Source organism: Poecilia mexicana, unplaced genomic scaffold, assembly GCF_051168715.1.
Source record: "Poecilia mexicana isolate PSO_F unplaced genomic scaffold, ASM5116871v1 scaffold_2, whole genome shotgun sequence".
Lineage (NCBI taxonomy): Eukaryota > Metazoa > Chordata > Actinopteri > Cyprinodontiformes > Poeciliidae > Poecilia > Poecilia mexicana.
Genome location: NW_028263371.1, coordinates 17,726,345 through 17,740,482, shown reverse-complemented (window position 1 = coordinate 17,740,482; position 14,138 = coordinate 17,726,345). Strand labels below are relative to the sequence as shown.

The following is a 14,138-nucleotide window of genomic DNA, read 5'->3' as shown; positions in this document are numbered from 1 at the left end:
ACAGATTCTTACGGTTAAGATAAGTATGAATGTTGGATCACATGCAAAAAGACATTCTCTGCATACCAGATGGAGAGGTTAGTATTCACAGGACGGCATACTAGTGAAGATAATTCAGTGAGAAATGACCCTGGTCTAATTATATGCCAGAAAGAGCCTTACAATAAAACCTCGGGTCAAGAAATTTCAACTATGCTTGTTGCTGAAATATGCCTAAAACATTTGTCTAAACGGGTTTTAAGCAAAGGTTTTTACTCCCAGGAGCGTTTCCAAAGAGCTATGTTTGTCTTTCTTAAGGACAGAAAGTGAAACCTCAGCAGTGCCCAGCTGGAGAAAGACGGCACAGTTTCTCCATATTCAGTACATCTGTCTGCTGTTTTCAGCTTTACTGAAATCAGTCCTTGTGTCAACTGGTTGAAGAGGGAAACTGACATCCTCTTCCTCGGCTCATTATAGGGAATCCCAAGGCGTTCCCAGGCCAGAAGGCAAATATAGCCTCTCCAAAGTGGTTTGGGTCTGATCCCAGCAGGATGTGCCCTGAATACCTCCAAAAGAAGGTGCCTCGGAGGCATCCTGTTCGTATTTCTAAATGACCTCAACTGACTCGCTGACCATGTACAGCAGCAGCAGATGATGAAGCTCCTAATCTTATCTGTAAGGCTGAAGGTGGCTGGACGGAGGACACTCATACAGGTTGCTTGTTTCACTGATTTTGGGACCATTAGTGAGGGTCTGAACAGACCACTTTTTTTTGTTTGCTCTTTCTTCATATCAGGCCCCAATGTCTCATTCTAGGCTTTGTCTCAGTTCAACCATCTCTTGTGAACAAGACAGCAAGGTCCTACACTTGATGCAGAGCCTGACCCCAACCAGGAACAATCAATCTACCCCAGGGGTGCCCAAGTCCAGGCCTCGAGCGCCACCACACTATAACTTTTAGATGCATCGCTGCTCCAATACAACCAGGTCAAATAGCTTAAGCAGAGGCCTGGTAACTAGCCATTCATGTTATCCAGGTGTTAGAGAAGGAATGCATCAATACGTTTTAGGATGGTAGTTCTCAAGGACTGAACTCTGACACCCTTGACCTGCCCTATTTACGGTTGAGACTAGTGTTTCTCAATTGCGATCCTTAGGAACCACCACACTGCATGTATTAGGTTTTCCCTCTTTTGCCACACACCCGACTTTGATATGTGGGTGATTAACAGGTTTCAGCAGCACTTTGTGGCTAAAGAGGAGATCAGCCAATCATTTGAATCAGGAGTTCTGGAACAGACACAGTTGAAATATGCAGGGCAGTAGCCCAAAGGACTGCAGTTGAGGAATAATACACTGGACCAGGGGTGCCCAAGTCCTGTCCTTGACAGCTACCACCCTACAACTTTTAGATTAATTCCTTCTCTAACATACCTGGATGAAATTAATGGCTTGTTACCAGGCCTCTGCCAACCCGAATTACTGCTAGAGAACGACTTAAGCCAGTTGTATGTTGGAGCAGCAAAGAATCTATACATCACTGCTCTTGAGGTCTCGACTTGGGCACCCCTGGTCTAGACTTTGTCTCATCCCAGCTGCTTCACGTGGTGGTTGTGGTTTGAAGATGGCAACAGAAACCCATCATCTGCAAAAAGCATAGATACGACTCCCAAGTTTCCAAAATCAGAGGTCCTCTCCCCCGCAGCTAATACCGAGATCCTGTCCAGGAGTGCCACAGATGAGATCGGGGACGAGGAGCTTTTCTGGCAGAGCTCAACTTAAGAACAATTTTGTCCTCACAACTGCAGACCAGAACTACATCCACATGTCTCCAAACAAGACCCCCAGTTCATCACAGGGAACATATGATTTCATTTATCACTATACCCAGAGAAAAAGCCACTCATCTGGCAAGATTTCTGGTGTTAAAAGATTTTAAACCTTAGCAGCAGTTTGAGAAAATTTTATAGAATTAGAATCCGGAACTGGTTGCTCATCTTTTTGGAATGTTTTTCTGGGAGAACCCTCTGTCGTGTCAGTTGCAGAGTAATGATGTGTGCTTATTTAAAAAAAAAAAGTTGTGAAGTACTTCCCATAGCGAGGCTGCAATGGCTTCTTAGAAAAACTGGTTTTGACTAACTCCAGAAACAGAAGAAAAAGGAAAAAAAACAACAGATATTGATCAGATTCTATCTGAAGGAGAAGTCACACCTCATAATCCACATCTCAACCAAACCAAACACTTCAGGAACATTGTTTCCTCAAAATATCGGTACTATTTTTGGCAGCAAAGGCTCGGTAGGTCAAAAAGAAATAAAATGTTCACTGAATGACATCTGTGAATGAAATATGACACCACACCATACAGTCTAGTCCTCCTGTCACACTGTTACAGTGTCTGCAGTAGATTCATCCATCTGTTTCCTTCCTTCATAACCTTTGGAATGCATCATGAAAACAGAACTAGGAGACGTCCCTTGCTTAAAGTTATCCCTAATGCTGCTGCTGTGCTGCAAACATGAGGACATACCTCCTGAAAGCAGATGGTTGCAATTTGAGTTTGGTAGAATATGAATAAAATTCAAAATCTTTTAAGTTTGAGTTTTTTGTAATAAGTTTTTTATATTTTCCAGTAGACTTATTTGTTTGTGTGGATTTCTTTATAGTACATTAGGAGTCGCTTTTAGGTTAACTAGTGACCGCCTGACGGTAGACCTCTGAGATGTCTGCCTTGATGTTTCAATAAAAAAACCCCAAAACAAACATGAAATCTATTAGAATTATTGTTGGAGTTTGCAGTTCAGCGTTTGGCCATTGGGTGGCGGCAACGAGGAGATGCTGCAGCTCTGGTGATGCTTAGCAAGCTTCGCCTCCACTCTTGCATCTGAAAGCAGGAGAGAAGCAAGGACTTCCTGTGTGATCTCGTTCAGCTGACTGCAGCCTAGCTTCCTCTCCGGGAGCTTTCTGCTTCTGCAGAACGGGGACGAGGAAGGTTTGTGAGGGTTGCTGCAAAACTCCGAGAGCCGCCCGGGACCTCCGTGCACCAGAAGTAATAGAAGCAGCCATAAATGTGGATCGTTCACAGCAGCGGGTCAAGCTTTTCCTGTTTCCCTGCCTCCCAGCGACTCCGCGCGCCTGCCTCGGCTCAGCAGCCCTGCCGCAGATAGCCTCGGTGGAGCGGGGCTGATGGCCGTGGAGCTCCTACCGGCCTTCACCATCACCACAGTCACCCGTCTGAGTGCCTGGTAGAGAATTACGGTCTAAAACTTCGCCTTTCAATCGGCTGTAGTGCCGCAGGAAGCTCGAGGGGGAAGTAGCGGCAGAGCGAGGCGCAGCATCGCACCGTGCATGGTGCTGCGGTTTGGGGGCGAGTGGATGCGCAAACGAAGCTGACCCAGAGATGGCTGTTCTGAAACTGGCCGACCAGGTAGGACCCGCTAGCCGCTGCTAGCTTAGCGCGAGCCCCGCAGCTCAGCATCACTGATGCGCTGCCTCGTTAAAATGCGATTAATATATCAACTTCACTTTTTATTTATCATTCCTCTCTAGAGCATTGACTGTAAGATCCAAACCGGAAGCAGTACTTCTCACCCAAATATAGACTTCACAGTGCACCTTCATGACATCTGCACAAAAAATGAGCAAAGATGTGATGATGTGTGTGAGTGTTTCCTAATAGAGCTCAGCCACTTCCTGCTTGTTTCCTTCCACCAGAAGCAGGTCGCAAAGTACCGCGCCTGTAAGAACACATGATATAATTAACTCTAGTGTTTTCTGTGTGTAGCTTCTCTGCAAAGATTTCCAGAAAAATCTGTTTTAAAAAAGGAGTCCCGACAGTAACAAAACAAGTCAATAGCCCGGATCCAGAAGCTTCAGACCAGTGTATGACTTTAAAAGTGAAAAGTTACTCTAATGAAATTAGAAACAATGTAATTTTCTAAGGCTAGAAATTTTAACAAACTTTGCGAGAGTCATAATAAAAATACATAAAATATGATAGAGAAAAAAGTACAGTGAAGACCAGCTAACTGTAGCTAACGAGTTAGCCTTAGCTAAATTCACGCGACTCATTTTCACACCTTTTGCTATTTGAAAAAGAAAAAAAATAGTTTTTACTCCATAATCTTTATTTTATTAGAAGTATAGAAAACTAAATCATAATAGAAAAAAATGCCCTCAATTTTTTATGCTAACTATCTATAAAGATAAAAACTAGCTAAAAGCCACACCACTTTATTTATACTGCGCTGGTGTTTAGTGTCCTTGAGAATTGGAAATTTAGTTTTAAATAGGTCTATTGTTTAATGTTTGTGAGATTTTTGGTAGAGTTTCAGTTCTGGCAGTAACAAATCCTGTTGAATTAATTGAGTTATAGGACAAATATTAGTTTACCTTCTTTCAATTCTGCTGTTTAAAACATCAGACTACATTAAAAATGACAGTGTCTTTATCAGATTTTAAAATTGTTTAAATCTAACATTAAAATAACAAAAACACACAAAAGGTTCCCCACAGTCATTATCAGTTTAACAATGCATCCCCAGATTGTTCAAGATGTGCATGAAAACAAAAAACAAAAAAAAAACTAAGTACACCCCTGCTGTTTTCATAGGATTTAAGAAGGAAAGTAGCACCCAGGTGTTTCCAGTGAAACGTAATTGGATAATTGATCATTAGGGAGTGGCAGCACCTTTTTAGAAAAGGCCAGTGTGCTGCTTTGGAACACACAGGTTTATATTAACAAAATCCTAAGGTGGAAAACATCAGCAATGAACTCATAAAAGCAATTCTTACCACGCATAAATCGAGGAAGCGTTATATCGACATTTCCAAAAATATTTGAAATTCATCATTCTTTAGAGAAACCAACGGTCAGACCATGCATTTCTCAGAGAATTGCAAAAAAAAAAAAAAAAACCCCAGGAGCTCCGGTACCCCTACAGGCTCCAGTTAGCATGTTAAGTGCTGAAATTAATGACACTTAAATTAGACTGAACGTGGGGAAAGGAGAAAGTTGCATCAGAAGTAATTATAGCACCACTAGAGCAAATTCCTTGTGACAGATGACAACGGCCATGATGCACAGCAGCAAGTTTGGTGGCAAACTTACTGCTGTGCACCATATAAGCACACAGTCCTTTATAGCAGCTGTCAAGTACGGTGGTGGGTGGTGATACTCTGGGCTTGTTAGTCAGCTGCAGGGCTGGGGACCTTGCTGTGCATAAGTCAACTTTTGTCTTAAGATAGTCCAGTGTGAAGTCACCTGACAACTAAGCTGAAACATCAACAGGACAACAATCACATCCCCAGTGTAATCTAGGATGGTTGAAGAAGAGGTCCAGTCAAAGCCCTGACTGAGCTTAAGTTTCTTCCAAAACTAAAATAAGACAGAAGACAATTTAAATTCTAACTACTGGGTGGAGGTATACTAGCTATTGAATCATGAGGTGTACTTACTGTTTTTTCATTGTTCCATTTTAGCTTTGTTTTTGTTTAACAGTCGATAGCAATGGAGACCATGGTATGCTTTGTTTTTTTTAGATTTAAATAATTTTACAACCTGATAAAGATCAAATTGATGCATTATGTCTTGATAGATAAAATCCTGGAAGATAAAGAGGGCGTAGATTTTTTTTTTTTACCGTACCTGTTGATTATGAACAGTTGTCTCATATTTTAATGAAGGGATAACAACCAAAACTTGCTTTGTTTGTTTATTCATTGTAATAACTTTTTTAAGTTGGTGTCAAATATTTAATGACTTCACCCGACATATTAATCTAAAATTGACTTGATTATTTTTGTACATTATTCCTGAAGCACTTTCTATTTTAATCAGAGGATCTACTTTCATTGTAGTGGTGCATTCTTAGACTGACACGTTATGAATAACCTCTCCCTCCAGAATTAGTCATTAAACATGATAAAAGTGCTGCTTCAGTGCAGATCAGCACTGCTGACCTGTTAGACATCCCACATAGAGAACTCATGAGCAGCCGAAAGATAACATGTTTCTCCCAAGGAGACATACTTTCTCCTTCAAGCTTTCACTTGTATCATAATTATACTCATCTGCAGAATTTGATAAATTTCAGGCTTCTTTGGGGTTTTGTCCTTCATTCTGACAATCTAGATGACCTGAATCATTACAAAATCATTGACAGAGTTTGGTCTGGGAAGAGTTTGGAAAGCCATTTTTAAGCCTGCGTGACTACGGAACCATAACGAGAACAGTTATCCGCAAATGGAGAAAACATGGAACTCCAAGAGTGTCTGTGACTCACGCAGGGGGTTGCATTTAAAGCTCTAGCCTCAGTAAAGGTCAGAGTTCAGCACTAAGAAGTTACCCCGTCTGTGTGAGAGTTCCAATACTGAAACCACTGCTGACCCAGCGGAACAGGGCGTCCCAAAAAAAGCATCCTGACGATTGCCAAGGCTTCTGTGAAAATATTTAAGGGTCAGATGATGAAAAAGTTTAACTTTTCAGAAGTAGCGTGTCCCGTTGCAGCTGCTGTGGAGCTAACACAGCGTTTCAGAATAAAACCCGCCATCAGCCGTGATGGTAGAGTGACGGTCTGGACCTGAACGGCCTGGCGTCATTGAAGCTCTCGCAGAATCGGGTTCCGACGTGGTCTAGTCAAAGTCTGGACTTGAATCTGATTGATTCTTGGGCGTTATCTAAAACAGGCTGTTAAGGTGTTCAGAAACTTATGATGCGGCTAAAGTATGCTGCAAAAAAAGATCGGGACAAAATTCCTCCACAGGGAGGGAAAAAGACTCCATGGCAGTTGTGGAGAGCATCTTATTGAAGATGTTGTTGCTAAGGGAGTCGTAACTAGGGATGCACCGATTCACTTCTTTTCACTTCTGATGCGGATACCGATATCAGAGGTCTGGTATCAGCCGATACCGATCCGATACGGAAAAAACAGCACCGAACATTGACTTAAAATGCTTCGTTTTTTTTGAAACACAGACATAAATGTACTGAATTCCAAATGTATTTGATAACTGGAACAAATAAGTTGCAGGTGTCAAATAACTGCAGCTTATTTGTAGTTATTTGAAGCCATAAACGATAATCTTAAACATGTAAACACGACTTTATTTGTTCAGTCAGTGGAATTACCGTGTTTCCCCGATAGTAAGACACCCCCGATTGTAAGACGTATCGGGGGTTTCAGGGGGGTCGGCTAATATAAGCCGTACCCCGAAAGTAAGACATATGTCTTACTTTTCAGGGAAACACCTCTCATCTAGCTGCGCGCCGCCTCCTGCCCACGCTTGCGCCGTCCCCCTCTCCATACGTTAAAACAAAAAATTCGACAATTTTTTCCCAATATAAGACATGCCCCGAAAGTAAGACATAGTGGGGCTTTTGGGGATAAAAAGAAAGTAAGACACTGTCTTACTTTCGGGGAAACACGGTAGTAGTAAAACAATGTAGAATAAATAATAAAGACACTGAAACTGATTTAACAATAGGCCGACTATCTTGGTCAAACATGTTAAAATAAACATGCAACAAATCTTCTTTCAGATGATTCAGAAAGTGCAATTAGAAATTCTAAAATTAGCATAAAATAAATAATAAATCATGATGTCACTCCGAGCACAAAGCACAGAATTAGACTTAAAAGCTCCACCTTTAAGAATCAGGCACATCGTCACTGATAATTGATCTTGAATTTATTTGTAAATGTCGGGGACCGATCCAGATATCAATATCGCATCGGTGAATCTTTAATCATTGTGGTCACACACCTAGTTTCTCGATCTGAAAGATTAACGAAAACAAAAGAACAAATATTTTTTTCCCAGCACTGTAGCTTCACACAGAAACAGAAACGGGAGCGTCCTCGGTGGCGAAGGTCGTGCAGCGCCTCGGTGATCTCCATCACTCAGCACGGAAATGTTCATCAAACTGAATAAAACGCTTGTTCCTCCCTATTCACTTTTCTCTCTGGCAGTTCTGACGGAGAAAGCTGGCATTGTTAGACGATGCAGTCGTTGTCTCTGTTGTTTGATGCCGTGGCTTTAATGTGGGCTCATGGTGCTGAACACAGAAAGCCATCCTACAGGTCTCTGAACCTGTTTGGGAGCCTCTGCAGAGTGGCGTTCGCAGCTGCTCTATGGTGGACATGTCTCAGTAGAAACCCTGATTTGGCGCTCGTATCAGATGTGTCGTCAAGGAAGGAAGAGCTGCTTTTTTTTTTTTTTTTTTCCTTTCAGTTTGTCTGTGTGTGTGTGTAACCCAGAACTGCAGGACTTCCTGTTATTTTCAGACAACAAGCTGATGATGACTGATAACTGGATGCCTTCACTCAGCACTCAGCTAAAACCCGCAGGCTTGGTGTTCTTGTGTGCTTTTCTTCATCTTCCCTTTACTCTCTGTGCCCTCCAGAACAGAACTCTCCTCCATGCTGAATAAAACTAAAGTTCTGGAGGTTCTGACTAAGGATGCACGATATACCAGCACCAACATCGGTATCAGCTGATATTAGTCTTTTTTTTTTTTTTACGTCTCAGTATCTGCCCGATAAATAAAACTGGGCCGATATTAGCAACCTATATTTATTTCCATATTCCATCCTAAAATCTCTGTAAAATAAAATCTGATTTCGCTCGAAATATAATAGTAATTATTATTATAAAACTTTGAAAAAAATAAACATCCATTTTCAAAATGTACAAAATGTGGCACATTTTGTACATTTTGATAAATGTATATAATGTCGGTAAATATAGGTTATCGTCCAAAACAGCAATATTAATATTGGACATCAACATCTGCCCAAATTTTCATATTGATGCATCCCCAGTTCTGACGGGGATGCATCAATATCTAAGCTTAGATATGCTTATTTATTTATATGGTTACTCTTTGCTTTCCTTCATAACATCTTTGGTTTTTCCCATTTTTAACCTGTCAAAGTTTACAGGTTCAAAATGATTAGCGTTGTACATATGTCATGATCAGGCTACTTGTAATAATTTGATGGAGAAATTTGATAGTAAAAGATAAAGGGTAGCACTGATTGCAGTTCTCTGGCCGATCACCAATCTCTCAAAAAGAATAAAATTTGGGCCAATTTTCCAGAGATCTGCAGATTTTGGAATCTGCAGAATAATAAAAAAAATCTTTCCTGTCAGATAAAATAAAAGTAACTGTTTGGAGCCAAACGTCTTTGAAGCAAATTCTCCTTCATAAATACTTCCCAAAATACCCATTGCAACTGATCGGTTAATCAATAGCGGCTTCACTGTTTTCCCTTTCAGTCATAAAGCGTTGTCTGTTTCCAGCCTTTCGATGTGCCAAATTATCGGTATTTGACACAGTTTGCAGCTAATTAAAGGAGAATGTCCTTCAGCATGTGGATTATTTGACGAAAGCAGGACATTTCAGCCAATCTGACCAACTCAATTTGAACTTTTGTGTCGTCCTTTTCTAGTTCAACCTGTTTTTAATAAGAACTGCCAGGAACGAGCAGCCGCTGCATGTTGGAGAAGAATTTCTTATTGTTTTGGTTTCTAATGGGATCTGGGTCACATTGAGCCGTCCTTACGGGATAATAACAAATATGTGTGTGTGTGTGTGTGTGTGCGTGTGCGAGAAAGGGGTGGCAGGGTATATATGTGAAAGTTTCCGCTGCAACAATGACTTGTTATGTTCAGGGCGGCCTGCAGGGAAGATGAACCAGACTCCTGATGTCACTTCCTGTCAGGCCTCCGCTCTCCCTGCCTCTGCTCCATTCTGCTCCTCTCCTTGCTTTAGGTATCAGGCTGGTTGCAGAACAGTCTGGGAGCAGTGCTGTTGACAGCGCTGTCACCCACCACACCACGTTATGTGAATGCATGTAGAGCCGAGAGGGGAGAAGCCCAAAGCCGTCGGCGTCTGCCAAATGTCGACAGCTTTTCCCTCAGCTGTGACATTTGAACTGCATTCCGGTCTCTGCGGAGGAGATAGCAACAGGAACTGGATGTGAATTAGGCTAGTTTGTGTTTATGTACAACTCTGATTTGTACAAAACCTATTTTAATTTAGAGATACTCGTACACAGAGGGAAAACATGCAGCAACACCCCGGGGCGGGAATCGAACCCATGACCTCCTTTCTGCAAGGCAACAGAGCTACCAACTGTGCCACTGTGCAGCCCTTTTCATTTTTCTAAAAAAGAAATTATAAATGGTTTAAAAAAGTATTTTTTATTTCAAACATTCCTTCTGTCAGTTGTATGAAAACTGTTGTTTAATTACAAGAATGTAGTCATAATATGTAAAGAACGTCTTTCATGAGAAAAAGTCATTTTAATGAGAAAAAGGCTTAAATAATACTTAAAAAAAATATAATATTTGTGTTGGAGCTCTCTTAAAATTACTACTTCATTCTTAAAGTATCCAGACTTTATTCTGGTAATATTAAGACTTTGCTCTCTTTTTATTACGACTTCATTATCTTATAACTTTGTTCTCGTAAAAAAACAAACCAAACAAAGCCTGGCCCTTGTATTCAGCGATAGAGTTGACCTGAATTCAAAGTCCAAATGAAAAGAAGCTGTAAGACATGCTTGTCTAACAGGACGCACTGACATCACTCTGAACTGTGCAAACCCACAGAGGGAAATGGTGACAAAAAAAAAAATCCAGATTTTCCAAAGATTTAATTTTTAAAAGCCAAGCATTCGATTAATCGATAAAATCAATTTATCGAACATCATTAAGTGCAGTGCATACTCAGGATCATATGAAATGAATTAAGACATTTTATGATTTCCTGATAAGCATGTTAGTTACATGGTAAATACGATACCAGGCCTACAGGGAAGCACGGGGGTGGCAGCATCATGCTGTGAGTCGGTGTGTGCAGACAGAAGAATGTAAAGGTAAACTCAGAAGGAGAGGTGTTGAAATGAAACCTGCTTTTATAGTGGAGAGACCTGAAAGTGGGACACACCTCTGGCTCTGCTGGACTGACCAAAATAAAGAGAAAGAAACAGACAAGACATCTGGAGAGGCTCCAGAACATTCCTCCGTCTGTACCTGGAATAGTTGAGCTGGATTCCAGAAACACCTGGAGACGTTTAGAGACGCTGACTGGCTCACAGACGTTTCCTTTCGTTGTGACCAATCTGCAGGAAGAATGAAATAAGCTGAATGCTTCTGCTCACTGATTCTTTTTTTTTTTTTGCATACTTTTTAAAATATGTCACACATGTTGAAGCCAAGATTTTAACATGTTTATAGATTTATTAATTAATTTATTTTTTTTTTTAGAAATAAAATCTAAAGACGAAGCAAATTCTTTGAATTCCTAGCTGTGGTAACTGATGCGACCTGATCTCTGGTTTGCTTTAAAGCTGGCGCCGTACAGTCAGGCTCCGCTGTGTCCACCAGCAGCGTGATGATCTCACCACGCCACAGCCACTTTCAGGGGGACAAAACGGGTCCGATGAGGAAGTACCGCTGGCTGTTTGAAGCAGAAGTGAAACGCTGCTCTGCGATCGGTTCCTCTCTGGTGTTTCTGAGAAGGAGAGACTGTGCAACAGGAAGTGAGGCAGCTGGTGGCAGAAATACAACAGGAAGTAAAGTGAGCCTGAGCTCAGCTTTTAATTATTTAACAGAGTAGGTTTAATCCTTTTCTGTAGAGTTTTTTTGGAGGGGGTCAAGATTAAAAATATTTCTATATTAGTAGTTTGTCTTGCATATATAGATGAACTCATAACAATGCTAACTGGCAATAAAAATCGACATGGTTTTCAACGGTTCTGCTCATTTTTCTTCATACTTGCAATTTTAAACATGTCAATGTTTAAAATTGCTGCAAGCTATCAAACAATCAAATCAAATTTTATTTGCATAGCACATTTCAGCAGCAAGGCATTTCAAAATGCTTTACATCATTAAACACGAAAACACAGTCATGCAACATTGAATCAGCAATCAAAAATTTAATTCCCTGCCAAAATTAAAAAAAAAAAAAAAAAAGAGGGTGGACTCCAACCTGCACCCCTTTTCAAACAACGGGAGGGGGGGGACTCCAACCTGCACCCCTTTTCAAACAACGGGGTTGGAGTCCCCCCAACCCAAACAACAAGGAGGAGAGGTTCTGAGTTTTTTTCTTTTTAATGACAAAACACAAGAATCTAAAATGCCTGTGAAGATGGTGGAAAACATTAGTTTCTACTGAAGTGGTCCTTTTTAAAAAGTTTCAACCACTGAGCTAGCGCATTGCACAAAAATGTTTCAATGCTTCACCATGTCGGTACTTTGGCAGTATTAAGGCTAACAGTACCCTGACCACAGTGTTATGTTTTTGGTTTTTTCTTCTTTATAGAGTAACTTCAAAGCCGAGAGCTTTTCTGGAAACCTCAGCGTATCTCACCTTACTGTGGCCGTGAACACCACAGGGAAGGTGTTGTTCTCTTCTTGAAAACAGAAAAGGGGTATTAGCAAGTTTCAGAAAGTCAAATTCAAGAATTCATCCACAGAATGCACCTACCCTTGTATGGGTTGGCAGCAGAAATGAGTCGGTGGTGAAAAAGAACATGTCTAGCCAACTGGCTTTAAATTTGCACTTACCCATGGCATACAGAAGCTAGCTAGCTACCTAGCAAGGATAGACTTGCTATGTGGCTAGCAAGTCTAGCTATGAAGACTCATTAGACCAACGAATCAGTCAAGTTTATTTGCATAGCACATTTAAGCAACAAGGCAGTTCAGTGAGATAGCTAGCAAGTCTAGCTATTGAGACTTGCTAGATGCTAGTAAACTAGCAAATCTAACTATGTAGCTACTGAAATTAGTAACTAGCAGCTACTTACCGCTAGTTACTTGTAGTAAGTAGCTGCTAGTTACCAGGAGCCTCAACTGCCTCGAGTTAAAGAGCATAATGAGGATGTTTGCGTGGGACTCAAACATTTGCCTGACTCAAACGTCGTGTGACAAATATAAACAAAATAAAATATACGAGACTAAATAGTCATGCATATAGTCTGAAGAGCTGTGGTTGACTTATTTAAGGCTCACTAAATTTTGTCTAATGAGTTTGTAAGACATTTTAAGGCCTTATTTATAGTTACATGAATTTAAGACTTTTTTTTTTTTTTGAGAAAACAGCAGGTTGAAAAACTTACAAACTGAGCTGCTTTGGCGCAACGCTTCGACATTCCTGACAGCACAGTTAGCCTGCTGCCGTCCTTTTGTCTCTGGTGTTCCTCAGTCTCCTGAGGAGTGATGAGGGCCTGCATTTACCTCATGTCTGTGATGTTGAAAAGAAAAATAAGGGCCTTGTAGATGTGACCTCCACGTCGCGCCTTTCACAAAGGCCGTTTCTCTACACAAGCATTTTATTTTTCTGATCTGTATCTACAATGTGTTTTCCACAGTGGTTTGTCTGTTTGGGAGAAGAGAGGAAAGGGGATGGGAATATTTTTCCTAAACCGAGTAACTTCCAGCGCTTTGCAACACTGGAGGAATGAATTCCTGTTGTAAAGTTCAGGAAATATTCCCACGCGCTCTCATCATGTCGCCTCACTTTGACAAAGCGCTTAAGAGAAATGTTTGTGCTTCAGGTCATGTGACCGTTTCTTTTTTTTCTTCTTTTTTTCTCTCTCCCCCGCTCCCTTCCAGCCTCCTCTTATCCAGGCGATCTTCAGCGGAGACCCTGAAGAGATCCGAATGCTTATATACAAATCTGAAGACATCAATGCCCTGGTGAGGACACACAGTGACACGGACACAGGGCTTCACGGGAAGCTGCCGACGCCAGGCTTTTGTGGCATTAAAAAGTGAAACCATAACAAATAATTTCAGCGTTTTGCAGAAAAGAGAGAAAAGAAAAATAATAGAAAGCTGAAATAACCTGGTAGCAGAAGTATGTTAAATTGACTCGACGGTTGGTTTTCTTCTGTACCCAACTAATATACAGTCATTGTGATGAACCTGAAATAAAACTTGGCTGTTCTTGTAGTTTTTTCCCCCTGATATTTGCATCCATTAGCTAAAGACTAAAAACTTGTCAGGAAGCGTTGCTTATGTTTGGCTACTGAAACATGTCATGCTAACGATGAAACATGGCAGTGGCAGCATCATGGTGAAGTCACTTCAGTTGGAAGTTGTTTTATATAAGTGGATGAAGTTATGACCCTTTGTAAATAAAT

General features: G+C 41.0%; 1 protein-coding gene across 2 annotated transcripts in view; it reads left to right on the top strand.

The window, feature by feature from the left end:
* The first annotated feature begins 2,853 nt into the window (after nt 1-2,853).
* ankrd44 (ankyrin repeat domain 44) overlaps nt 2,854-14,138 on the top strand; it is a 39,520-nt gene continuing 28,235 nt past the window's right edge. Inside the window, exons 1-2 of one of the 2 annotated variants that reach the window (XM_088012193.1) lie at nt 2,854-3,406; nt 13,609-13,692. In XM_088012193.1, the coding sequence (XP_087868319.1) occupies nt 3,380-3,406; nt 13,609-13,692 (111 nt within the window). In that variant the 5' untranslated portion in view covers nt 2,854-3,379. Of the gene's footprint in view, nt 3,407-8,833; nt 11,567-13,608; nt 13,693-14,138 lie in introns of those variants that run through there. The other variant, XM_088012202.1, reaches the window with a different exon arrangement.